At 62.5% G+C, this 26,350-nt stretch overlaps 1 protein-coding gene across 1 annotated transcript; it reads right to left on the minus strand.

The window, feature by feature from the left end:
* Window positions 1-1,851: 1,851 nt before the first annotated feature.
* Window positions 1,852-17,801, minus strand: COL1A1 (collagen type I alpha 1 chain; the record flags this gene model as incomplete). Its single annotated transcript, XM_079547199.1, has 50 exons — window positions 1,852-1,998; window positions 2,814-3,056; window positions 3,152-3,342; window positions 4,194-4,476; window positions 4,559-4,666; window positions 4,785-4,838; window positions 4,932-5,039; window positions 5,142-5,195; window positions 5,404-5,511; window positions 5,612-5,665; window positions 5,785-5,892; window positions 5,980-6,087; window positions 6,197-6,358; window positions 6,554-6,607; window positions 6,942-6,995; window positions 7,079-7,186; window positions 7,285-7,338; window positions 7,438-7,491; window positions 7,604-7,711; window positions 7,947-8,054; window positions 8,183-8,281; window positions 8,370-8,414; window positions 8,528-8,581; window positions 8,674-8,727; window positions 8,825-8,878; window positions 10,195-10,248; window positions 10,464-10,562; window positions 10,644-10,697; window positions 10,817-10,915; window positions 10,994-11,047; window positions 11,216-11,323; window positions 11,410-11,463; window positions 11,732-11,830; window positions 11,919-11,963; window positions 12,056-12,154; window positions 12,364-12,417; window positions 12,569-12,613; window positions 12,703-12,756; window positions 13,125-13,178; window positions 13,329-13,382; window positions 13,488-13,541; window positions 13,652-13,705; window positions 13,820-13,873; window positions 14,167-14,211; window positions 15,304-15,372; window positions 15,479-15,571; window positions 15,666-15,701; window positions 15,827-15,861; window positions 15,961-16,155; window positions 17,720-17,801. 50 exons carry the CDS (start codon window positions 17,799-17,801, stop codon window positions 1,852-1,854), a joined length of 4,317 nt encoding a protein of 1,438 aa, XP_079403325.1.
* Window positions 17,802-26,350: the final 8,549 nt, after the last annotated feature.

The following is a 26,350-nucleotide window of genomic DNA, read 5'->3' on the forward strand; positions in this document are numbered from 1 at the left end:
AGAAAAGAAAACAAAAAACGAAACTTTCGGTACAGATACGCGGAGATGGGCCGGGAGGTGGGCTGGCGAGCGGGCGGGTTTGGGGCAGAAAGCATTGGGTGGGGGGTGGAGGGATGGGTGGTTGGGTGGGTGGTTGGGTGGTGGGGTGGGTGGTTGAGTTGTTGGGTGGGCTGGGTGAGCGATTGGGTGGTTGGGTGGGTGGTTGGGTGGTTGGGTGGGTAGTTGGGTAGTTGAGTGTTTGGGTGGATGATTGAGTGGATGGATGGATAGATGGATGGATGGATGGATGGATGGATGGATGGATGGATGGATGGATGGATGGATGGGTGGATGGGTGGATGGATGGATGGATGGATGGGTGGATGGGTGGATGGATGGTTGGGTGGATGGATGGGTGGATGGATGGGTGGATGGATGGGTGGTTGGGTGGATAGAGAAGCTGCTGGGGGACGCGGGCAGAAATGAGCCACCTGCTGAGCCCTGGAACTCAACGCCTGTGCTTTGCTTTCCTTTCCCTTCCAAAGCCGCTGGGCTCGACCCGGCATTGCTTTGCTCTGGGGTTAGGGGGTGAAACAGCACCTTTAGGAAATTCACGAGTGGACTCGGTCAGCAAAAGAGGTGAATTAGAAATAATAATGATAATAATAATAGGAACAGAAAGTCAGAAATCAACGCAGGACGCGTCCGGTCACAGCGCTGTGTCTGTAGCACCACAGGTCCCAGCATGGAGATGGGACCAATAGGAAAGAGAGCAAACATCGGGACAGGAGTCCTGGGGTGGGGGGCTGTGGGGGGAGGCCTTGAATAGGGGAAAAAAATGAAAAAAATATATATATAAAAATGGAGAGGGGTAAAAAAAATTAAAAAAGAAAAAATGGAGAGAACGTAGCACCTTTGGTCTGAACCTGGCAGGAAAGTCCCGGCACGGCTGATAAAAGGGAAAAAAATACCCACGATGAACCTAAAACTACTTGGAAAAATAGAAAAAAAAAAGAAAAAAAGAAAAAAAAAAAAAAGAAAAAAAGCCCTTAATGAAGCAAAACCACAGCGGTGAGGTAGCCTTCCAAATAGGAGGAGATGCGCTGACGGGTCGCGGCCGCTCGGCTCCGGGGTTGGGGGGCTGCTGGGTGCGCTGGGGAGTTGGGGGTCCGCAGACTGCTGAGACTGTGCTGTGTGTGAGAAAAAGAGAGGGGAAAAAGGGGGAAACCCCCCCCCCAAAGAAACAAAACCAACAAGACATGGATAGGAGAGCGACAAGGAGACGGACATCGGAAAGGGCCTTGAGATGCAAGAAGCGAAGAGCCCAGCGGGGAAAGGGTGGCGATGGGGGGTGGCTGGGTGCTCCCCCCACCCCGCTATGGGGCAGCGCTGGGGTTCAGCGCTGAGGTACGGCCATGGGGGGCTCCAATGGGGGAGGGGGGGGCAAGCAAAGCGAACCCACTTCCTGGCGGTATGGTTTGAAAAAGCCATTTATTTTTTTATTATTATTTTTTTTTTTTTCCGTTTGGTTTAATGCCTTTTTTTTTTTTTTTTTTTTTTTTTTTTTTTTTTTTTTTGGGTCGGGTTGGTTGGTTTTCATTTTTTTTTTTTTTTTTTTTTTTTTTTTGAAGCTTTTTGGAGGGGTTTTGGTTTTTTTTTTTTTTTTTTGGTCTTTTTTTTTTTTTTTTTCCCTCATTACGGAAACGCAAACGATTTCGAGAGGCGCTGCATAGAAACCGACACGAATTGAAAGTCCATGTGAAATTTTTCTCCTTTTTTTTCGGCAGTTTTTTTTTTTTTTTTTTTTTTTTTTTTTTTTTATTAATTATTATAATTATTACTCTCTCCTGTCGCGCGTGGGGCTTTTCCTGTTTACAAAAAGCAGACGGGCCCGATGTCAATGCCAAATTCCTGGTCCGGAGCACCAACGTCCATAGGAGCCAAGTCAATGATGGGCAGGCGCGAGGTCTTCGTCGTCTTGTACTCGATGACTGTTTTGCCCCATGCTCCAGTGTGACTCTGTGGGGACAAGGCCGTCAGGTACCCGTGTGCCCCCCCCCAGCCCCTTCCCCGTGTCCCCATCCCCCCCGTGTCCCCTTTGTCCCTTGTCCTCACGTCCCCATTTCCCCCATCCGCGTGTCTCCCACCCCCTTGTCTCTATGCTCCTCCCCACGTTCCCTAACCCACATCCCATCTCCCCATATCCCCTCTCCAGATGCTCCCCATCCCCAATGCCCCTCATTCCTGTGTCCCCACGTCCCCAGATCCCCCGTGCCCCCATCCGCCATCCCCATGTCCCCCATCCAGATGCCTTCCGCCCCAATGCCTCTCGTTGCTGTGTCCCCGTGTCCCCCACCCTTGTGTCTCCATCCCCAATTCCCCACATCCTCCATCATCCCCATGTCCCCCACCCGACCCCATATCTCCATGTCCCCACGTCCCCATGTCCCTAGGTCTCCATCCCTACATCCCCATCCCCATGTCCCCGGTCCCCAAGTGCCCCATCCCCATGTCCCCCAACCATGTGTCCTTCATCTCTTAGTCTCCATGTCCCTATGTCCTCCATTCCTATGCCCCACATCCCCATGTCCCCCATCCCCATGTCCCCATGTCCCTCTGTCCCTCATCCCCATGCCCCACATCCCCATGTCCCCCAATCCCCATGTCCCCATGTCCCTCTGTCCCTCATCCCCATGCCCCCTACTCCCATGCCCCCCCATCCCCATGTCCCCCATCCCCACTTCCCCCTCCCAAACATTTCCCATCCCCACATCCCCGTGTCCCCCATCTCCAAGCCCCCCATCTCCGCGTCCCCCGTCCCCACAGCCGCTCACCGTGCAGCCATCCTCGGTGACCCCATAGGTGAAGCGGCTGTTTCCTTCGGCCCTGATCTCGATCTCGTTGGCTCCCTGGAGCAGCAGAGCCTTCTTCAGGTTGCCGGTTTCCTGGTCCATGTAGGCGACGCTGTTCTTGCAGTGGTAGGTGACGTTTTGGGTGGCCTCGGTGGACATCAGGCGCAGGAAGGTCAGTTGGATGGCAACGTCAGCCGGGTTGGAGCCCTCACCGCCGTACTCAAACTGCGGGCGAAGAGGCGTTAGGGACCAGATGGCGCTGCATCACTTTGCCCCACATCTCCCCCCCTGCATCACCCCCGTGGAGCCCATCGGCCCACCTGGAAGCCGTCGCTCATCGTCTCGCCGAACCAGACGTGCTTCTTCTCCTTGGGGTTCTTGCTGAGGTACCAGTTCTTCTGGGCAATGGTGGCTTGCGTGGGGTAGACGCACGTCTCGCCTGTCTCCATGTTGCAGTAGACCTTGATGGCGTCCAGGTTGCAGCCCTGGTTGGGGTCGATCCAGTACTCGCCTGCGGGGCAACAGATGGGGTCAGGGGGCAGAGAGGGGCTGCGGGGTGAGGAGGGATGGGGGGAGGTGAGGAGTGGAGGCAGGATATGGGGAGGGGCGTGAGAAATGACCAGGAGGGGAGGGGGTTGAGGTGAGGAGTGGCCATGAGAGTTGGAGTCGGAGGTGGGGAGGAGGAATAAGGGATGGGGATGGTGAGGGGGGGCCACGGGAGATGAGGATGGAGGTGAGGATTGGCCAAAAGGGATGGGAGGGGAGGAGGAACTGGAGATGGAGGTAAAGGGGAGGAAGAGGAGATGGGGACAGAGGTGAGGAGAAGTGATGGAAAGCGGGGGTAGAGGTCAGAAGAGAAATAAGAGATGGGGATGGAGGTAAAGGGGAGGAACAGAGGATGGGGATGGAGGTGAGGAGCAGCCACTGGGCACGGGGATGGGGAGAGGAATAGTCCATGGGGATGAGGATGGAAGCGAGGCAACCACGAGGAACAGCGGATGGAGAAATAAGAAGTGAGAAGCCGTGAGAGGTGCAAAATGGGAGGAAAACCCATGAGAGATGGAGAAAGGAGGTGAGAAACGGCCGTGGGAGATGGAATACGGAGGGATAAATAAGGAACAGCCGTGAGAGGGGGAGGATGGAAGGATGAAGGTGAGGAAGAGCCGTGAGAGACGGAGGGGGTGGGTGAGAGCATCCAGGAGGTGAGGGGTGGGTGGGAAAGATGGAGGCGAAGATCCGTGGGTGATGAAGATGGAGGGACGGAGGTGAAGGGCAGATAGGAGGGATGGAGGTGGGAGCGTCCAGGAGGGATGGAGCTGAGGAGGACCCTGGAGGCGCTGGGCGCTGCTGGGGGGCACTGACCGCTCTTCCAGTCGCCGTGGCACATCTTCAGGTCCCGGCAGGTGCGTGCAGGGTTCTTGCGGGTGCCTTCGGGGCTGCGGATGTTCTCGATCTGTTGGCTGAGGCTCTTCAGGGTGGTGTCCACCTCCAGGTCACGGTCGCGCATCACGTTGGCATCGTCGGCTCGGTAGTAGCGGCCGCCGTCGTGCGCCTTCTCTTGGGGTGGCTGAGGCAGGAAGCTGAAGTCGAAGCCGCCGCTGGGGGGGCCGGGAGGACCTGGGGGGCCAGGAGGGCCGGGGGGACCCTGCAGGAGGAGGAGGAAGGCGGTGAGAGTGGAGCGAAGGCAGCAGATCCGGGTGGGCAGCGGCGGTGGGGTGGATACGTACAACAGGGCCGACTTCACCGGTGCGACCGCGGGGGCCGGGGGGGCCGATGGGGCCGGGCAGCCCGTTGAGACCGTCTTTGCCGGCGGCACCGGCGGAGCCAGGAGGACCCTATGGGAGAGGAGAGGTGGTGAGCACAGATGGGACCCCAGCGCCGTGGGGGGACGCGTCCCCTGTGCGGCCCCAAGATGCTCAGCCCTGGATGGATGTCTGTGCGTTGGGGACTTACTCGTGGACCGGCGGGACCAGAAGCACCAGAAGGACCTTGTTCACCAGGAGCGCCCTGTGCAAAGCGGGGCAGAGAGAAAGTCCTGTGAGCATCTCAGGACATGGGGCAGCACCCGCTGCTGCCATCCCCACAGCTGGTGGCACTTACAGGAGGACCAGGTGGGCCCTGGAGACCGGAGAAGCCTCTGTGGCCCTTCATGCCTCTGTCACCCTGTTCACCGGTTTCGCCTTTGTCACCACGAGGACCTTGGGGACCCTATGGGAGGAGATGAGCTGAGCACAACCCGAAGAGCACGCCGTCCCCACGTCCATGGGGACGAGGAAGGACGAAGGACAGAGGAGGGGGGCACCAACTTACAGCAGGACCACGAGCACCAGCGGGACCAGGGGGGCCGGCGGGACCAGCGGGGCCCTGGGACAGGAGGGAAGGGGATGGTCAGAGCATCGTCCCACAGCAACACCCCAAGCGGGACGAAGGGTCGCCTCCCCCTGGTGGGCAGCCCCCTCCTGTGCCGGGATCCGAGCGCAGGGACAGTTCTGACCCAAACCTCAGTGCTCAGATGGAGAATTGGGGCTGGGAGGGAGCGGATGGGGCTCTCCATGAGCAGAGCAGCACTTACGGTCTCACCGCGATCTCCATTTTTGCCAGCAGGACCGACGGGGCCGGGGGCACCGGGGGCACCGGGAGCACCAGGGGGGCCGGCAGGGCCGGTCTCACCACGGTCACCCTGAGAGGAGGAAGAGGAAGAGGAGGAGGCAGAGCAGACATAAGCGTGGATCAGCACAGCCTCGCCACCCCAACCCAGCACCCCACCCCTGGGCACTCACCTTGGGACCAGCAGCACCGTCACGACCGGGGGCACCTTCAGCACCGGGAGCACCCTATGGGACAGCAAGACCCCCCGAAGCCCCTCGTTAGGATGAGGATGCTAACGAAGGGGGGACCCATCGCTGAGCCCAGCACCCTCGGGTGCCACGAGCACATCCAGCCTTCACCCTACCTCACGTCCAGCTTCACCAGGGGGACCAGCAAGGCCAGGGGGGCCCATGGGGCCGGGAGGACCGCGTTCACCAGGGGAACCTGAGGGACCCTGCTTGCCGGGTTCACCCTATGGAGAAGAGAGCGCAGAGGCGTCGGACACCAGGAGCACCCATCAGCCACACGGTGAGCTGGGGGGTCCCACGGGGGTACTCACAGAGGGGCCGGGCAGGCCGGGGAAGCCTCTTTCACCTCGCTGTCCTGGGAGACCGACGACACCGCGCTGACCGGCGATACCTTGGGGTCCGGGGGTGCCGGGAGCGCCCTGGGGGGGACGAGCAGCACCTCAATGTGGGCACCTCCGGATGGAGGGCAGAACCACGGGGTGACACGGCCTGGTGTCCGTGGAGGGGTCACGCTGTGGGGTGACTTACAATGGGACCGTCAGCGCCGGGGGAGCCTTTCTCGCCAGGGGGTCCGGGGGGGCCAGCAGGGCCAGGTTCACCGGGGCGGCCAGCGGGGCCGGTCTCACCACGGGGTCCTTTGCCACCTTCCTTACCGCTGGGGCCGGGGGGGCCGGGAAGGCCGATGTTACCCTGGGTAAGGGGGGAGTGATGCAGTCAGACCCCCCCGCAGGGTGGCTGCGCGGTGCCAGCGGCGTCCGGTGCCAAATGGGTCACGGTGGCCATGTGGAGCTGCCTGGAGCTCTGCCCGGCATCCACACAACAGCACGGTGCCAGCGGCCCCCCCACACCCCCCGTCCCGCCGCTGCTGTGGGGCGCAGCACTTACGGAGGGGCCGGGAGGACCAACTCTTCCAGCAGCACCAGGGAAACCAGTAGCACCCTGCAAGGGAGAAAAGCTGAGGTCAGGGGGGGCTGCACGGAACACGGGGGCACCACCAGGACCAGCGGCCAGGAGGGAGGCGCTCACCCCACGGGGGGGTACAGCTTTGAATTTGGGGGGGAGGTGGGAGAAACGAGCCGTCTTCACCCACTGCACCTCCCACCCCCCTCATGGGACCGGCCCCCCCTCCCCACGCATGATGTTACCGGCCCAAACAGCTCCCATAGTTTGGGGGCGAGATGCAGGAGGGGCTGAGCCACCCATGGGTGCACACACCCACCTCCCCCCAACCCGGGGAGCCGTGCAACCCCCCCCACAAGATCCATATACTTACAGGGGGTCCAGCGCTTCCGCGAGCGCCTTTGGGACCAGGAGCACCAACAGCACCCTGCAGTTGAGGGGGGAGGAAGAGAGGGGTGAGCAACACTGTGGAGGTTCTCCTTGGGGGGCACCTGGGGGGGGGGAACTTACGGCAGGGCCGGGAGCACCAGTGGGGCCAGCAGGGCCAGGGGGACCAGCGTCACCTTTGGCTCCAGCATCCCCAGTTTCACCTTTAGCACCAGGCTGGCCATCGGCACCCTATGGGACAGAGCATTGGGGTGAGCGGGGGTGAAGTGTGGGGTGGGGGAAATCCGGGGGGGGGAGGGGGGGGGGAGAGCATCTGCAAGGACACTTACAGGAGGGCCAGCAAATCCAGCAGGACCGGGAGGGCCGGGCTCACCACGGTCACCCTAAAGGGGGGGGGAAAGAAGGATAATGGCCGTCACATCAGGGCTGGGGTGGCCAAGGATGCCAGCACGGCTGAGCCATGCGGTGTTGCAGACACTTACAGGAGCACCACGGGCACCAGTGGGCCCAGCAGGGCCGGGGGGGCCAGCTTCACCCTGACGGAGGGGAGGAAGAGGAGAGAAGGCCGTGAGGTCAGAGCAGCGGTATGGGGTCGGTGTGGGATGTGGGGACACCTCCCCATAGCATGCAGATGAAAGATGTCCCCACCTTGTCACCAGGAGCACCAGCGGGGCCGGGGGGGCCGATGGGGCCGGTCAGACCGCGGAGACCATCTTTGCCAGGAGCGCCGTCAGCACCTTTGGGACCGGGGTCACCCTGCGTGGGGGGAGAAGGCACAGAGGGTCACCTGTGGGGTACGGCCCGGAGCGTCCCATTGCTCTGCGCCCCATAAGGACCACCACAACCCCCCCGTCCCCTCGGCTCAGGGAAGAGCCACGCTGCGACACGCTGGGATGCCCCTCCAGGCGGTGAGCGGCTGTGGGAGGGGAGGGGGCTGCAGGCAGAAGGTGAATGGGGGGCATTGGGAGAAGGGGGGAGGGGGGGCACGCACTCTGTCACCCTTGGCGCCTGGCAGGCCGGCAGCACCGCGTTCTCCGGGCATCCCCTGCAACCCGGGGGGGCCTTGGTTTCCGGGGGCACCGGGAGCACCGGCGTCACCCTGGGGAAGAAACACAGCGATGGAGGTTAGTGAGAAATCAGCGCCGTCTCTGCAAGAGAGAGCCCCGTTGCGGAGTCATCCCCACCTCCCTCCACCCCCCCAAAAAGCAGAACCCCCCCCGTACCCACCTTAGCACCATCGTTTCCGGGAGCACCGTTAGCACCACGAGGACCCTGAGGGCCGGGGGGGCCCTGGACACCGCGCTCACCGGGGAAACCTCTCTCACCCTGCAGGAGGAGGAGAGGAGCTGAGCGCGGCCGTTCGGAGCAACGGGGCGGGGGGGGAACGAAGGGGGGCTGTGGGGTTTCAACTCACCCTGGCACCGGCGGGACCGGGGGCACCGGCATCTCCGGGGACACCCTATGGATGGGATGGAGGTTATGGGGTGGAGGTTATGGGGTGGAGGTTATGGGGTGGCGCATTGAGGCACCGACTCGGGCTGATGTCCGTAGGGATGGTGATGGGGCACTCACCTGCTCACCAGGTTTGCCAGCCTCTCCTGGGGGGCCAGCAGGGCCGGGCAGACCCTGCAGGGGAAAAAGAGGAGAGATGGGGGGTGAGAATGTGGGGTGCAAAGGGGGGGTGGCACCGCTGTCACCACGAGGTGTCGTCCCCTCACCTGGAAGCCGGGGGCTCCGGCGGGACCTTGTTCACCTCTCTCTCCAGCGGGACCCTGCAGGAGGGGGGAGAAGAGTGAGGGGGGGGCTGGGGGGCGGCGGAGCACCCACTGCATCAGTAGTGCATGGTGGGGGGGGGGCACAGATACTCACAGTGGGGCCGGGGGGACCCTGGGCACCGGCTTCACCATCCTTACCAGCAGCACCCTGAAGGGGGGGAGGAGGGGCTCAGAGCACTGCGTGCACCCATGGGTGCTGGGAGCGCGTGGGGCAGAGAGCTGTGAGTCTATAGGGCTGAGCTGTGAGCCTATGGGGCAGAGAGCTGTGAGCCTATGGGGCTGAGCTGCAAGTCTATGGGACAGAGAGCTCAGAACTTATGGGGCTGAGCTGTGAACTTATGGGGCTGTGAGTCTATGGAGCTGTGCACTGTGAGCCTATGGGGCTGTGAGTCTATGGGGCTGTGCACTGTGAGTCTATGGGACAGAGAGCTCAGAACTTATGGGGTTGAGCTGTGAACCTACAGGGATGAGTCTATGGGGCTGAGCTGTGAGCCTGTGGGGCTGTGAGTCTATGGATTCATACACAGTTTATGGAGCTGTGCTGTGAGCCTATGGGGCTGTGAGTCTATGGGGCTGTGCACTGTGATCCTATGGGGCTGTGAGCCCCATAGATTCATACGCTGTCAGCTTATGGAGCTGTACTGTGAGCCCATGGGGCCGTGCACTGTAAATCTATGGGGCTGTGCTGTACTGTGAGGTTATGGGGCTGCACTGTGAGCCTGTGGGGCCGTGCTGTAAATCTATGGGGCTGTGCAAGACTGTGAGATTATGGGGCTGTGTGCTGTGAGTCTGTGGGGCTGGGCTGTGAGCCAATGGGGCTGCGCACTGTGAGCCTATGGGGCTGTGTGCTGTAAGCTTATGGGGCTGTGCTGCGAGTCTGTAGGGCCGAGCACTTTTGTGAACTTGTGGGGCTGTGCTGCGAGCTGATGGGGGCCGCACGCTGTGAACCTGCAGGGCTACAGAGTGAGCCTATGGGGCTGTGCAGTGAGCCTATAGGGCCATGTGCTGCGAGCCTATAGGGCTATAGTGGGAGCCTATGGGGCTGTGCTACAAGCCTGTGGGGCTGTGCACTGTGAGCCTATAGGGCTGTAGTGGGAGCCTATGGGGCTGTGCAGTGAGCCTGTGGGGCTGTGCACTGTGAGCCTATGGGGCTGTGCACTGTGAGCCTATGGGGCTGTGCACTGTGAGCCTATAGGGCTGTAATGGGAGCCTGTGGGGCCGTGCACTGTGAGCCTATGGGGCTGTGCACTGTGAGCCTATGGGGCTGTGCTATGAGCGAGGTGTGGGGCAGGACAGAACTGTGGCATCCCTGGAAGGAGATTCCTGCCACGTCTCCTCCCTGCTGCCCTGAATCCTGAGCTGCTGGCAGCTTCCAGCCTGGACCGATGGCCACCAGAGCTGCTGTTCCCAATCCCAATCTATGGGGTTTTCTGGCCCCATAGATCTGCCCCCAGCAATACTCACAACAGCACCAGGGGGGCCAGGAGCTCCTCTCTCACCGGGTTTGCCAGGCTCACCCTAAAAGCGAGAGAGTGGGGTGAGATGGGCGTCAAAATCACAGCACGGTGGGATGGACCCCCCTGAGCCCCCCCCCCCAAAACTGTGGGGCTCTGTGAGACCTGTGCCACAGATCTGACATGAAATCCTCGTGCACCTCGTGCACCCCAAACCTGTGGGCAGACCAAACCCCCCCCCCCCCTCCCCATTTGAGCACCCCATCCATGCGCACTCACCGCAGCACCTTTGGGACCGGGGAAACCCATCACACCAGCTTGACCTCTGGCTCCGGGGGGGCCGGGGGGGCCGGGGCGGCCATCTTGACCAGCGGGACCCTGAGGTGGGGAGAGCAAAGAACCCGTCAGTGAACTGCACGGTTATGGGGCGAAGAGGGGGGGTCTATAGGGGTTACTTACCGGGGGTCCGGTTTTGCCGTCGGGACCGGGGCTGCCGGGGCTTCCAGTCAGACCCTGGGAGGAGCGTTAGGGCCGGGTTAAGGCACGGGGCTCGGGGGGGGGGCTTTGGGGGTGGACGTGGGCAGGGCCGGCGGTTGGCTCTGCCCGCCGCACGGTGCCCCCGCCGCGCTCACCTTGGCACCGGGGAGACCGGGTTCTCCGGGGCGTCCGGCTTCACCGGGGGATCCTTTGGGGCCGACGGCACCGGGGGAACCGCGCTCTCCGGGGGGACCCTGAGGGAGAACGGAGGTTATCGAGATCCGGGATGGGGCGCAGAGCTGCGCTCACGCAGGAAGGAAAAAAAAACCCACCTTGGGACCGGCGATGCCGTCAGCACCGGGGAAACCGCGGCTTCCGGGAGCGCCCTGAGAGAGATGGGAGAACGGTCAGAGCGGGGTGGGGGGACCCTATGGGGCACAGCCGTGGGGCCGAGCAGCCGAGATGCTCCAAGGAAACCTCGAGGTGCGCGGGATGCCGCGGGGACATCGGCGTTTCCATCGGGCTGAAGCCGGGGGAGGACAAGGCGGACTCACCCGTTCTCCTGCAGGACCGGGCAGCCCAGCAGGGCCGGGCTCTCCACGAGCTCCTCTCTTGCCTTCCTCACCGGCGGGGCCGGGGGGGCCTTGAACACCAGCGGGACCCTGCGGGGGGAGAGCGGGGTGAGCGGCCGCGAGGAGACGCTGAGCCGGGGCTGCGCTGAGCGTCGGTGGCTCCTGGGGACACTTACGGGTTCGCCTTTGGCGCCGGTGTCACCTTTGTTGCCTGGAGCGCCGGGTTCACCCTGGGAAAGAGGAGGGGAGATGCTCAGAACCGTGCTGGTGGGAGCAGGGAGGGGGTGCTGAGCCCCCCCAGCCCCGGTGCTGGCAGCTCGTAGTGCCGCGGGGGTGCGGAGATGCGCCGGGTGGGGCGGTGCACCGATGGACCAAAGGATGGAGCCATCGCAACGCCATCCGCTCGGTGCCCCATCTCCATCCCAGCGCTGGAACGAAGGGCTGAGAGCCCACCACGGGGCGGGCGGAGGGGTGGAGGGGGGATGCGGGGGTACTCACGCTGTTCCCTTTGGGTCCGGGGGCACCGCTGGGACCTTGGGGTCCGGAGGGACCGCGAGCACCGGGGAAACCGGGGGCACCGGCGATGCCAGGAGCGCCCTGAGGGACAGGCAGAGGGGCGGTGAGGGCGAGGGACCCCCGAACCGGGAACCGCGTGCGGCGGCGCGGCGCGGCACCAACAACTCACCGTAGCGCCTTTGGCACCGGGTTGACCGTCGGCACCGGGGTTACCCTGGTGGAGAGAAAGAGGAGGAAGAGGAAGGGTTACGTGGGAGCCCGAGGGACGTGAGGCTGAAGGGCGGGACGCCGTCGGGGGGCACTCACGGCGGGACCGGCAGCGCCAGCTGGGCCGGGGGGACCGGGTTCGCCACGGGCGCCTTGGGGACCTTCGCTACCGCGAGCACCTTGGGGACCTGTTTCGCCCTGGGGAGGAAGAGGAGGGAGGAAGAGTCAGGGCCGGGCCGCCCGCAGCCGCACCGCTCCTCCTTTCCGCGCAGCGCAGCCGTTGGCGGTGCCGGCCCTGTTGCCACCGACGGGCGCTGCGGAGCACGGGGGGAGGAAATCCCCCATCCCACCTCCCCCCAAACCCCCAGCCGGGCTGTGGGGCCGCGGCCGAGGGGCGGAGGTCTTACCTTAGCGCCAGCAGCGCCGGGGAAGCCGGGGGGACCCGCGGGACCGGTTGGGCCCTAAGTGGAGGGAGAGGACGGATGCGTCAGACGAGAACAGCGCGGCGCATCGGGCTTACCGGGAAGCGCGGCTCTGGGATGGGGACCCTTCGCAGGAGATCCCCCCCCCCAGGCCGGGCCGGGGGGAGCTCGGAGGGTTGGGGGCACTCACAGGAGGACCGGCAGCACCGGGAGCACCGTCGTTACCGCGAGCGCCCTGAGGGAGAGAGGCGGCCGTGAGCTGCAGCGATGGGGGGCGCGATGGGGTGCCGGGGGGGTCCGAGCCCCGGATTCCCCAATACTCACAGCGGGACCGGATGGACCGGGGCGGCCTCTCTCGCCGGGAAGACCGCGAGGACCCTGCGGAGGACAGAAGGGTCAGGGTGGGCTGCTTTCCCTTCAGCATCTCTGTGCCCCCTGCCCCCAATGATGCTCTCGTTGCTAAGCCCCCCTCCCCCCACCTCCCCTGGGGATGCAGCCCCTCAGGGGGCACCGTGTCCCCCCCCTTTCACTGTGTCTCCCAGCACCCACCCAGCACCCACCCAGCACCCACCCAGCACCCACCCAGCACTCACCATCTGCCCAGGAGCGCCGTTCTCTCCAGGGCTGCCAGGCTCACCCTAGGACAACAAACAATAATAATAATATGCAAAAAAAAAAAATGGGGTTTTCTGCCCCAAAGTGGCAGCAGCGGGACCTGGGTGAGCTGCTCCAGCAGCTCTGCTCACCTTGGGACCAGCGGGGCCGGGCTCACCCTTGGCACCATCCAAACCACTGAAGCCCTGGGGGGCAGAGGAGGGGGGTCAGCGTCAGTGCCTCCAACCCCCCACCCCCCCAACTCATTGGCTGGGTGTTGGGGTTCCACGGGGGTTTCCCCGGCTTGGGGGTGTTCTCAGTTCACCCCACATCTCATGGGGGGATGCAGAACTCACTCTGTGTCCCTTCATGCCCGGCAGACCAGCAGTTCCAGGGAGACCGCGTGCGCCCTACAAGGAAAGGCCGTGGGGTGACACAGAGCCACGGGTCCCCGTGCCCCCATCCCTTGTGTGCTGTGCACGCCGTGGGCCCCCCAACCATGGGGGGAGCCTCACCTGGGGGCCAGGGGGTCCACGCTCGCCAGGACGGCCGGGTTTGCCAGCTTCACCCTATAGACAAGGACACGGTTGGTGGCACAGCCCCACAGCGCTGAGCCCTCGGGGGGGGAGAGGGGGGTCAGTGCCACCAGACAGGGGGGGTCCGACCCACTGCCACTTACATCATCGCCGTTCTTGCCAGGGGGGCCAGCGGGGCCGCGGGGGCCCATGGGTCCCTAGGAGATAAGAAAGGGGTGTGGGGGGGGGCTGTGGGGTGCAAGGCTCCCCGTTGCTGCCCCTTCCCAGCAGTGCTGGGGGTTGGGGGGCACAGCTGCAGTTCCTGCACTTACGGAGGCACCGGGCTCGCCGGGTTCACCAGGGGGACCTTGGAAACCTTGAGGGCCCTGTGGTTCAGTGGGGGGAAAAAAAAGGGGGAAAAATGGGTCAGAAAAAGGGAAAGCTGGGTCTGAAGACCCCGATGATGAGTTCAGACCCCCCCCTCCCCACCCCATGTGGATCCCCATCGCTGTGGGCTTCCTTATGCATTGGGGGGGGGGGGATGCTGCATCCTGCCCTCACCCAACCTGTGCCCACCCCTGCCACCAAGGGCACCCACACCAAAGGGTCCCTGGGGGGCTTGGCCCCAAAAATGAGCTGAGGAGGAGGAGGAGGAGGAGGAGGAGGAGGAGATACTCACAGGAGCACCAGGAGGGCCAGGGAGACCACGGGGTCCAGCAGGGCCCTGGGGGGGGGGAACAAGGAGACAGAGCTGAGCGCGTGCCACCCCCCTCCCCATCCTTGTCCCGTTGCTGCATCAGCACCCCATCCCCACCCCATTCCTACCCCACTGACGTCTCCACTGCCACCCCATTTCTGTCCCAGCGCCATCCTACACCCATCCCCAGCACCTTGGCTCCTTACTGCCCTGCTGATGTCCCTCTTGCCCCCCTCACATCTCTGTCCCCTGCACCTATCTCAGTCTCCGTTTCATTGCTGCCTTATTGTCACCCCCCTCTGCTGCCTTTCTGATGTCCCCATACCAGCCCAATCCCTCTTTCCATTGCCACCCCATCCCTGTCCCATTGCTACCCCTCTGGTGTCCTTATTGCTACCCATTACCCACCCCCATCTCCACTCCATCCTTGTCCCACCGGCACCCATCCTCATCTCTGTCCCCACCACCACCCCTTCTTGTCCCCATTGCCACTCCATCCCTGTCTGCAATCCTACCCTATTCACCTCTCCATTGCTACCCAACCCCTTTCCCAGTCACCATCCCCTTGCTGACCCCATCGTCACCCCTTCTTGTCCCCATTGCCATCCTATCCCTGCCCCCATTCCCACCTTACTGATGCCCATGTTGTTACCCAATCCCTTTCCCTATCACCACCCCTTGCTGTCCCCACTGCCACCCAGTCCCTCTCTCACTGCTACCCTACTGACACCCCCATCACCACCCCTCGTTGTCCCCATTGCCACCCCCCCATCCCTCTTCCCCTTTCCATTCCACCTGACCCCATGGCCACCCCATCCCTGTTCCCAGCACCACCTCATCACTGTCCCCATTGCCACCCCGTTTCCGTCCCCATTAACATCCCGTCCCCGCTCCCCTTGTCACCCCCATCCCTGACCCCATTAACACCCCATCCCTTTCCCCTTGCCACTCCACCTGTTCCCATTGCCACCCCATCCTTATTGACACCCCAACACCGTCCCCACTGCCACCCCTTCCCTGTCCCCATTGACACCCCACTCCTGTCCCCATCACTGATGGCCCCGCAGCCCCCACCTCCCTCCCCCCAAACCCCACCTGCACCCCCAGCCCCCCACTCACCATGGGGCCGGGCACCGCCATGCCACCCGATTTCTCATCATATCCGTAAGACATTTGAGGAGCGAAGTTCTGTGGGGCAGAGGGAGAAAAAGGGCTGAGTGGGAAGGGGGGGGGGACAGGACAGAAGGAAACCCCAGCCATGGGTTGTGCTGATGAGGAACCCCCCCATACTCACTCCGCCGAGGCCTGGAGGTCCTGGAGGGCCTGGGGGTCCTGGGAGGCCAGGCTGTCCAGGGATGCCATCTCTGCCAGGGGGGCCGGGGAGTCCCTATGGGGGGGGAAGGGGGAAGGGGGTGAGGGGGTGAGCAGCAGTGGGGCAGCCAGTGTGGGTGTGTGTAGGGCCGGGTGCCTGGGGTACAAACCCTGTCTCCTCTGGGGCCGGTGTCTCCTTTAGGACCCTGTGGGGGAAAGGTGAGGGGGGGGCGGTTATGATCCCGTAATACGGTCCCCTAATATGATCCCAAAGGGGGACCCGGGGGGGGGTTTGGGGGCAGCCAAAGGGTTTGGAGGCGGCGGTGGTTACCTCTACTCCAGCACTCTCTGGATAGACGGGGGAGGCTGCGGGAGGAAGGAGCTGTGTTGAGATGGGGGGCAACCCCCCAAAAGCACCCCGGAGAGGGGCGGGAAGGGATGGGAGCGGGGGGGGGGGAGCGGTACCGTCGACATCGGGGCAGATGGGGCAGCATTCTCCGAAGGGGATTTCGGCGTTGGGGCAGTCAGAGGTGTCCTCGCAGATCACCTCGTCGCAGAGGATGTTGCCGCTGTCGCAGACGCAGATCTGGCACGGTTCGGGTTTCCACACATCCTTATCGTTGTACGTCAGCCCGTCCTGGACGCAGCTCCCGGTCTGGACTGAGGGGGGGGGAGGGGGGGGGAAGAAGGGGGTACAGGGGGGAGTCAGTGAGGAAAGGTTGCGCTCCCCCCCGCCCCGCAGAGCTCCCGCTCGGCAGCGCCGTTCTCCCTTCATCTGGTTCTCATCAACCCGGCTCTGTGACACGGGAAAAGCACCGCCGCCATCGGCTCTTCCCACTTAGTCTGGAATTTAAACAAAACCCCCGTCCGGCAGCCGCGTCCCGAAGCCGGGGGCCAAGGAAAATAGCGGGGGGGGGGGGGGGGGAGAGGGATGGGGGGGTGCGGGGCGGTGCCGGGATCGGGGGATCCCCCCCTCGTCTGGGCTGAAATTAGAGCCGGGATGAGGCGGGATGGGGCCAGATGTGGGAGCTGCCGAGTGTGGGGCGGCTGCCAGAGAGTGGGGCGGCCCCATAGTGGAGCCGGGGGGGCCGGGAAGGGGGGGGGTTGTGGGGCCGCACCGCTGCGCGATGGCAAAGGGGGAAAAGGGGAGAAGCTCTGTAACGAAGTGCGCGGGCTTGGAGAGAATCAAAAGGCCGAAAAATGAAATGAAAGAAATGAAATGAAAGCAAGATGTTGTGCTGTGTCCCGTCCCCCCGTCCCGGAAAATAAAAAATAAAAATAAAAATAAAAATGCGAGGGCAAAATGCAAAGAAACGCAAAATCGACGCCGCCAACAACGCAACATCGCCAACTCCGACAATGCAACAACGCCAACCCCGAACTGCAAAGCTGACCCCCCAAAAAAGCAGAGCGCTGCCGCCCCTAAAAAAAAACAGGCGAAATGTCACCCCTCAGAAATGCAGGATCGACCCCGAGAAATGCAGGATTGAACCCCCCAAAAAAAATGGAACAGCAAAGTGCAAAGTTGCCCGCGGTGCTGCAGGCGTTGCACAACGCGCCGTGCCAAAGGAGAGCGGCACAGTGGGTGGGAATGGGCCCAGGAGGGAAACTGCCCCGAAAAGAGCCACAAAACCCATAAAGCCACACAGAACCGAAGCCCTGGGAACGGCCGATGCTCGGAGCAACGCGGCGCAGCCTGGCACCACCCCACTGCCACCCCACTGCCACCCCACTGCCACCCCACTGCCAGCCCGGTGCGCCCCATCTCCACAGTGGCAGCGGCGCGGTTCTCGGGGCGCACAGTGACCCCATTTGTGCCCCCCGCCCACCCCACGCTGCACCCCACAGACGGACGGGACGCTCCGCTCCCCCCCTCCCCGATGTCTGGGCAGCGCTATGGGGCGGCCGGAACGTTTTCCTTATGAATCATCTGAGACTTTTCTAATTCTTTCCTGATGGCTTTCGCAGAGCCGGGGGCCGGGCCCCTTCTCCCCTCTCCTCCCTCTCCCCGCTCCCCCCTCTCCTCGCTCTCCCCATATCCCACCTCCTCTCCCCGCTCCCTCCACCCTTCTGCCCACCTCCTCCTCTTGGCCGCAGCCCCACGCGCCCCACGCACCCCATTCCTCCCGCAGCCCGATTCACCCCTATTTAACTCCATTTTCCTTCTCTTCTTCCCCACGGGACGCACCCCTCTCTCCACCCCATCCCTCCGCCCGCTACTTACTGTCCTCTTCTCCTTGCCCGCGGGTGAGTAGTACAGTTGCTGCTATCAACAGCAGTAACCGAGAATCCACAAAGCTGAACATGTCTAAATATTAGACATGTAGACTCTTTGGGGCTCTTTGTCTTAAGGTCGGGTCATTCAGGGCCGATCTCACTCCGCAGCTCCAATCCAGACCCCAGCAGAAACTTCCTACTGCCTTCCCACCGCTCCGCCTGCCCTTATATACGGTCCGGCGGCGCCGAGAGGTGGGACCCATCATAGCCTGCGCGGGAGCGCACGGGGGATTTTGGACGGCCCCTCAGCCAATAGGAAAGGACCCGCCGTCCCCCCATCCCCCCCCCAGTCTGCACACGCATACATGGCACCCCCAGAGCGGGGAGAGAGGGGTGGGATGGGGACCCCGAAGAAGTTGGGATGGGGATCCCAAAGAGGATTGGATCCCGAAGCGCTTGGAATGGGGAACCTCAAAGAGTTTGGGATGGGGACACCGAAGCGTCTGGAATGGGGACCCCAAAAGAGTTGAGATGGGGACCCCAAAGCACCTGGATTAGGGACGCCAAAGCGGTTGAGGTGGGGACCCCAAACTATCTGAGATGGGGACCCCAAAGCACATGGAATGGGGACCCCAAAAGAGTTGAGATGGGGACACAAAACTATTTGAGATGGGGACCCCAAAGCACATGGAATGGGGACCCCAAAGCAGTTGAATTGGGGACCCCAAAATAGTTGAGTTGGGGGCTCCAAAACACCTGGAATGAGGATCCCAAAGAACTTGTGACACTTGGGGATGCCAAAGTGACTGGGATGGAGACCCCAGAGAGGTTGAGTTGGGGACCCCAAAGCTCTTAGGATGAGGACCCCAAAATATTTGGGATGGAAACACCAAAGGATTTGGGACGGGGACCCCAAAGTGTTTGAAATGGGGAATTTAATGCAGTTGGTATGGGGACCCCAAAATGTTTGGTATGGGGACCCTGAAGCGATGGATGTGGGGACACCAAAGCTGGAACGGGAGCCCTGAATCTTTTGGGAATGGGACACCAGGGTGCTTTGGGATGGGGACATCAAAGCAGATGGGATGGAGACCCCGAAGCATTTGGGATGGGGACCCCGGAGTGGTTGGGGTGTGGGGGCTTTGGGTGTTTTGGGGGCTTTTCTCATGGCTGTGCGCTGTGGATGTGGCCGGGCGGGGTGGAGACGGCGCTCTGTGGGTCCGGGTGCCACGCAGCCCTACACAGATGTGTGCCCCCATTTGGGGCTGCGAGAGCCCCCTCCCCCTGTGCCCCACACCGTGCCCCCACCCACGGCCCAGAGCTGCCCCTGCTGCCCCATGGGGTCCCTCAGCGCCTCCCGTCCCCACAGGCCGAGCTGCTCCCACTGCACCCACGGCCCCAACCAGGAGATGAAGACACCCAAAAACTGCAGCAGGGACCCACAGATTTGTGGGGGGTTTTCTTGCACTTTTCCCCCCTCTTTCCCATTCTTTCAGCCCATTCTTTCTCCCTTTCTCTCCCTCTCCTTTTCTTCCTCCCCCCTGGCACGCCTCCACCGCTGTTTCCACATTTGCAGAGCCACGTTGGTTGGAAAAAGAAAAAGCTCTCTGACAATAATCCACAGCGCACCATGCAATTTGGGGAGGCTGTAATTACGCACCCAAAAAAACTGCGATGCGTCCTCAGGGCCGCCCTGGGTCCACGGGATGGGATGGAGCCCCACGAGAGCCGTGTGGCACCGAGCAAAGGGGGGACCCCAGAGGGGATGGGGGGCAACGGGGCGAGCGGTGGGGGTTCGGGTGTCACATGGCAAAGCAGCGGGGATGGATGGAGGGAACGGACCCCAAAGGCGACGACTGGGAGCAAAGAGTGGGGGGTGTTATGGAGAAGGGGGGTGGGGGGCAGAAGAGACACGTCAAATGGGAGAGGTAAAAAAAAAAACCACCCAAACTAAACGCCGCCGACCTCTCCAGGTCTTTTTTTCCGGGCTGTAACGAAAGGCGGAGAGGAAAAAAAAAAAAAAGAAAGAAAAAAAAAGCGGCGATGGGCGCGCGTTGCACGGCCGGCGGTGCGGAGCTGCGCTGGCCGCCGTTCAGCGCTGTATCTGCGCATCCGAGACACGTTGCAGCCGAAGGCTCCTCCAATCCGACCCCGGCGGCTCGCGAAGGCCCTGGCCCCGCTCCAGCCCCGAGATGTGTCTTTAATTTTTGCAGCATGACAGAAAAGAAAAGAATGTCATTCGCTTCTCCTTTTTTTTTTTTTTTTTTTTTTTCTTGCTGTTTTTCGTTTCGTGTGCGTGGATGGGAGGGAAAAGGGAAAACGGGGAATGGGGCGGTTGGGGAAGGAGGGGGGGGGGGGGGGGGGGATGGATGGTGCCACCTCATCAGCCGCCCGTCCCAGGAATGCGGGCTTTGGTGCAGGGATGGGGGGAGGGAGGGAAGAAATCCCCCCCCCCGCCTCCCCTTTAAAAAAAAAATATATCTAATAATATGTAAAAAAAAAGGGATAAGCAGAATAAAAGGCTGGAAAAGCCATTAGGATGGGATGCATGCTGGGAGCTGCAGGCCTGCTGCTGTGGGCGTCCATCCTGGATGGGGACAGCCAGGGGGGTCCTGACCCCCCCACCCCCCCCCAGCACCCACCCCGTTCCAATGAGCTTCGCACACAAAAACTCCCCCCCAAAAAAGGCTTTTTTTTTCACCACCCCTCCAAAAAAAATTAATAAAAATAATTAATAAATAATAAAGGTTCTTTTTCCACCCGCCAAAACTTCGACGGCCGCAGCTTCGCCTCCGCAGACGAGGAGGGGGCGGCCGGGCCGCCCATCAGCAGGGCGCTGGGTTTGGGGTCGGCCCTGCAGAAACACGGCTCGAATGGGGCGGGGGGCTCCGGTTTGGGGTCGGCCCTACAGAAACACGGCTCGAATGGGGCGGGGGGCTCCGGTTTGGGGTCGGCCCTATAGAAACACGGCTCGGATGGGGCGGGGGGCTCCGGCTGCGGGCTTTGTGTGCCGGCGCCGCATCTGGAGCGCGTTAACTCCGTTCGGCAGCGCGCACACATGGAGCGGATTAAATCCCTTCTCGCTTTCCTCCCCGCCCCCCCCCCCATCACCATCCATCACCCCCCATCCTCACCCACGGCCCCGCAGTGCTCTCTGCACCCCCCCCCCCCCCCCCATCTTCGCCCCCCCAGCGGCCCCGACACCGCGCTGCCCCGAACCCCAAATCCCAGAGCGAGGGCTGGGCGGGTGGAACCGGGGGTGCCTCGATGTGGGGTTGGGGAGTGCAGGTTTGGGAGCCCGCTGCTGCCTTAGGGCATCCTCAGAAAGGTGCTGGGGGGGGGGATATTCCACCTACAAAGTGGGGGGGTATTTGCCCCATAAAGATGAGGGGGGGGCATCCCATCCCCCCAAAGGTAGGGGAGAACCGAGGGTGGGGGCACCCCGAGGGTGAGGGGATCCCAAGGGTGTGGGGATCCCCAAGGTGGTGGTATCTCAATGGTGGGGGCACCCTAAGGGTGGGGGTGTCCCCAAGATGGAAGGGGTCCCAAGGATTGGGGGGGTGGGGGGGGAATCCCAAGGGTTGGGAGGTGCTGAGAATGAGGGTGCCCCAAAAGTGCATCCTCCATCCTCCAGAAGTGCTGAGCAGGGGGTGTTTCTCCCATGCAGGTACTGAGGGTGGGGGATTTTACTCCAAAAAATATATTGGGGGGGGGGAGGATGTTCCTCCATAAAGATGCTGGGGGGGGGGGGGGAGGATTTGACACTAAAATGATGCTGGGGAGTGGGATATTGCCCCAAAAAGACGGTGAGGAGGGGATGTTACCCCGTAACGATGCTGAGGGTGGGGGATTTTTCCCCCAAAAAAGATGCTGGAGGGAGGTTATGGGGGGGTATCCCCACCTTATAAAGATGCTGAGAGGGGGATATTCCCCCCAAAAAGATGCTGGGGTGGGGGGGATATTCCCCTATAAAGACACTTGGGGGGGGGGGATACAGATGCTGAGGGAGGGGATATTCCCCCATAGAGACACCCGCTGGTCTTTCCCCACATCCCAACAGGGTCTGACCCCAAAGCTCAGCCCCATGGGGAGGGTGGGGGTCCGTGTGCCTCAGTTTCCCCCCCCCCCCCCCCCCCACGGCCGCAGCCCACAGCCCGCCCCACCCCGGCTATTCCTGAAGCCCAGGCACCCTCCAATTGTGGCCGGCAGGGCAGAACCCCGTAATCACGGCACCGACTGCGCCGCTATTTCCAGCCGTGCTCAAAGCAGCCATGGGCGTAATTGGCCTCTGGGCAGCCAGAGAGACGTGGCTCCTCGCCCTAAAATAGGACCTGCGTGTCCCACCGGGGACCCCCGGCCCTGGGGGGGATGCAGGTGGATGGGGTGGGGGGTGTAGGGTGGCCCAGCGCTGCGTCCCCTGTGTGTGGGATAAGGGCTGTGGGGTTGGGGTTATGGAGGGGGTGGGGGGACAAGGGCAAGGTGGGAGAATCACCCGAATGGGGGGTGGGGGGGTGTTTAGGATGGGGGCAACCTAAGGGTGGGGGGGGATCCCCAACGTGGGGGGATCTCAATGGTGGGGGCGCCCCAAAGGCAGCGGTAACCCCGAAACATGGGCAGGTTTCAAAGGTGGGGGGATCCCAAGGGTGGGGGGATCCCAAGGGAGGGGGGATTCCCAACATGGGGGCACCCCAAGAGCGGGGGCAGCCCTAAGGTAGAAGAATCCCCAACACAGGGAGGTTCCAAGAGTGGGGGGGTCCCAAAGATGGAGGGATCCCAAGGATAGAGGTGTACCCAACACAGACAGGGTCCTGAGGATGGGGGGGGGGGGGGATCCCAAGAAATGGGGGGGTCCCAAGAATGAGGCTGCCCCAGTGAGGGCTTCCAAAGAGTGGGGGGGATCCCAAAGGTTGGATTATCCCCAGCATGGGGAGATCCCAAAGTTGGGGGCACCTCAAGGGTGGGGGGGGGGATCCCAAGGACAGGAGGATCCCCGACATGGGGACACGGCAAGGATGGGGACAGCCAGGGGGTCTCAAGGACGGGGGGGATCCCAAGGATGGGGACACCCAAGGGTGGGAGCATCCCAAGAGCGGGGGGAACCCGAGGATGGGGGGGGGGGGTCCCAAGGATGGGGGCAGGGCTTTGCACCCCCAGTTGAGCAGCAGCAGCAGCCCAGCCCGGGCCCCCGCCGTCTCAGCTTGCAGAAGCTGAGATGGAAATTGTGAGGGACGAGGTAACACCGAATATTTTCCATTGCCCGTTTTCTTTTCTTCTCTCTCTTTTTTTTCAGTTTCTTTCTTTTTTTTTTTTTTTTTTTCCTTTTTTCGTTTTTTTTTTTTTTTCCTGCTTTATTCCACTCTTCGATTTCATGGAAGAATCCTCGCTCCCAGCCGTGGCCCCACACCCCCCCCACACACACAGCCACAGTGATGCCCCCAACCCCATCCGAGTGGGACCACGGGGCTGGGAGGGATGAGGGGGGGAACCCTGAACCCATATTTCCCCCCCAAAAAAACCTCCTGGTCCATGCAGAGGGATTCTCACCCCACATCCCCTGCAAAGGGCTGGGATGGGGTGGGAATGGGAATTGGGTATAGGGATGGGATGGGGATGGGATGGGATGGGATGGGATGGGATGGGATGGGATGGGATGGGATGGGATGGGATGGGATGGGATGGGGGTGGGGATGGCATGGAACGGGATGGGATGAGATGGGAATTGGAAAGGGTATGGGGGTGGGAATGGAAATGGGAATGGGGTAGAAAGGGGATGGATAAGGTGAAGGGGATGGGGATGGAAATAGGGATGAGATGGGATGGGACGGGGAAGGGGATGGAGAAGGGGGAGGAGATGGGGTGGGGATGGGGATGGGGTGGAAAGGGGATGAGGATGAGAATGAGGATAGGGATGGGGACAGGATGGGGGTGGGGATGAGATGGGTTAGAAAGGGGATTGGAAAGGGAATGGGATAGAAAGGGGACGGGGAAAGGGATGGGAATGGGGTGGAAAGGGGATGGGATGGGGACGGCGCTGCAGACGAGGGCCAGGACTCCTCTCTGCCGGCCGGCTCCAGAGCCTGGCTGGGATTTCTGCGAGTGACCTCATCCCCAGGGCTGGGATGGAGATCCCGCTGCCACGTGGCCGAGGCGTGGGGCTGCCGCTGCCCGCCTCGCACCCTCCTCATCCTCGCTGTGTGGGGGCCATGGAGCTGCTGAGCCTCAGACCCTAAAAGCTCCCAGGGGGGCTGCAGGGACCCCCAGTGCTTGTGTGGGGGCAGAGCTGTAGGGTCCCCCCCCGACAGAAGAGGCGACATCCTCTGGTTTCCAAATGGCACTGAGCGCACTCAGCACCGCGCCGTCCCACTTTTGGGGTTTCTCGGTGCTGGGGGGGGGGGGGGAGTTTGAGGCTGAATGTGGAGTTTTGTGGAAGCAGCTGTGGGGAAACGGGGGACAGAGAAATCGAGAATGGAGCCCAGAGGGCATCCAGAATGGCCATGGGTTGGGTGGGGGCTGCTGGAGTGCAGGTGGTGGGGATTGGGACGGTTGGGTTGGGGTGGTTGGGTTGGGGGGTGTTGGTTTGGGGGTGTTGGTGGGGGTTGGTGGGGGTTGGGGCTCTTGGGGTTGGGTTGGGGGGTTGGTGGGGGTTGGTGGCTGTTGGGGGTCTTTGGGTTGGGTTGGGGGTGTTGGTTTGGGGGTGTTGGTGGGGGATGGTGGGGGTTGGGGTCTTTGGGTTGGGTTGGGGTGGTTGGGTGGAGGTTGGTGGTAGCCAGGTTGGGGTTATGGGGTTGGGGTTGTTGATGGGTTAAGGTTAGCGGTATTTGGGGTGGTTGGGTTGGGTTTACCAGGTTGGGGCTGTCGGGTTGGGGATTGGGGTGGCTGGGAGAGTTGGGTTGGGGTGGTTGGGTGGGGGTTGGCGGTGGTTGAGTTGGGGTTGTTGATAGGTTGGAGTTCGTGGTATTTGGGGCTGTTGGGTTGGGGTTCTTGGGTTGGGGTCGTTGGTGGGTTAGGACTCATGGCATTTGGGGTGGTTGGGTTGGGGTTTGGGGTGGTTGGGGCTGTTGGGATGGGGATTTTGGTGGTTGGGGTTGTTGGTGGGTTAGGGTTCGTGGTATTCGGGGTGGTTGGAGTGGGGCTGTTGTTAGGTTGGGGTGGTTGGGTTGGGGTCAGCGGTAGCTGGGGCTGTTGGGTTGGGATTTGGGTGGCTGGGGGTGTCGGGTTGGGATGGGGCTGTTGGGCTGAGGCTGACACTGCTGGCTGGTGGAATTGGGGTCGCTGAGCTGCGGTTTTGGGGTCTGCCCTCCCTGTCAGTGCTTCGGTTAAATTGAGGGACCCTCCAAGCACACAGACAGGAGGTGGGGGGTGGAAGGACAGACAGAGCGCGTGCAGACAGCGGGGTCCCCGGGTGAAGGGTCTGCAAAACAGGGAGCAGGGCTGCAAGGGCTGGGAGGACCCCCCCTCGCTCCCCCCATCCCGGCCCCATAGAGCACCACTCCGCAGTGCCCAAATCCGGCCTCTGCTCTTCCTCCTCCTCCTCCTCCTCCTCCTCCTCCTCCTCTCCTCTCCAGCTGCTTCCCACCGCTCCCAGCCCCACGTCAGCACCGCTCCCCCCAGTTCATCCCAGTTCCCTGCCTGACAGACCAGCATGGATGGAGGGGGGGGGGGGGTTTAACTCTTCCCTCTCGGGCTGCTGCTCCCCCCCATCCCCATTCACCCCCCACTTCACACAGCCCCCCCCCTTTTTCCATGGGGTCCCCTATTCCCACACTGTCTCCCCCCATCTCCTCTGCATCCACAGTCCCTACAGTTAAATATTCTCCTCCCCCCCCCCACTGCCCCTATTCCCGTGGGTCCCCCCCGTTTAGATGGGATCCCCCAAACCCACGGGCTCCCCCCATCCTCTCCACATCCCCCCCGTTGCCGTAGAACCCCCTATTCCCACGCCGCCCCCCCCATACCCACGTTACCCCCCCCACCCCTTCCGCACTCCCCCCCATTACCCGGGGCTCCCCTATTTCCCCCCACACCGCCCCTATTCCCACGGACTGCCCCCATCCCCACGGTTCCCCCCCCTTATCCACCCCCCCCTCCACCCCCCCCCGGCCCCGCCACGTCCCGTCCCCAGCTGCCGGGCCCTGCCGCTTTGGCAGCGAGATTTGGCCATCGTGGAAATACGAGGGGGGGTGCGGGGGGGGGGGGGAGGAGAATATTTGGGCCGGGGTGGGGGGGGGAGGAGTGGCCTCGCGGAGGGGCGCGTCCTGCTTTGCAGCGGGCGGGGCCGCCCGACAAAAGGCTTTCAAAAGGATGGAGACGGAGCGCAGCCAGAAAAAAGTCCTCCTTCCCCCCCCCCAAACAACAACAACAACAACAACAACAACCCCCCCCCCACCCCCCCGGCAAAAAAAAGAAAAAAGGGAAAAAAAAACCCAAAGCAGCCCCGCAGGACCCGCAGGATCCCATGCGCAGCTGCGCTCAGCGAGAGGGAAACTGAGGCACGGGGGGGGGAAGGGGAAGCGCTATGGGGCGTTGCTCTGCGCCGGGAGCTCCTCCCCCGGCGGCCCCCCCCCGGCGTGGGGCAAGCGGGCCCTCCGACCCCCCCCGCCCGGACACGTCCCTGCTGCATCCACGTCGGCAGCAGAGG

This window comes from Tetrao urogallus (assembly GCF_951394365.1).
Source record: "Tetrao urogallus genome assembly, chromosome: 26".
Taxonomy (NCBI): domain Eukaryota; kingdom Metazoa; phylum Chordata; class Aves; order Galliformes; family Phasianidae; genus Tetrao; species Tetrao urogallus.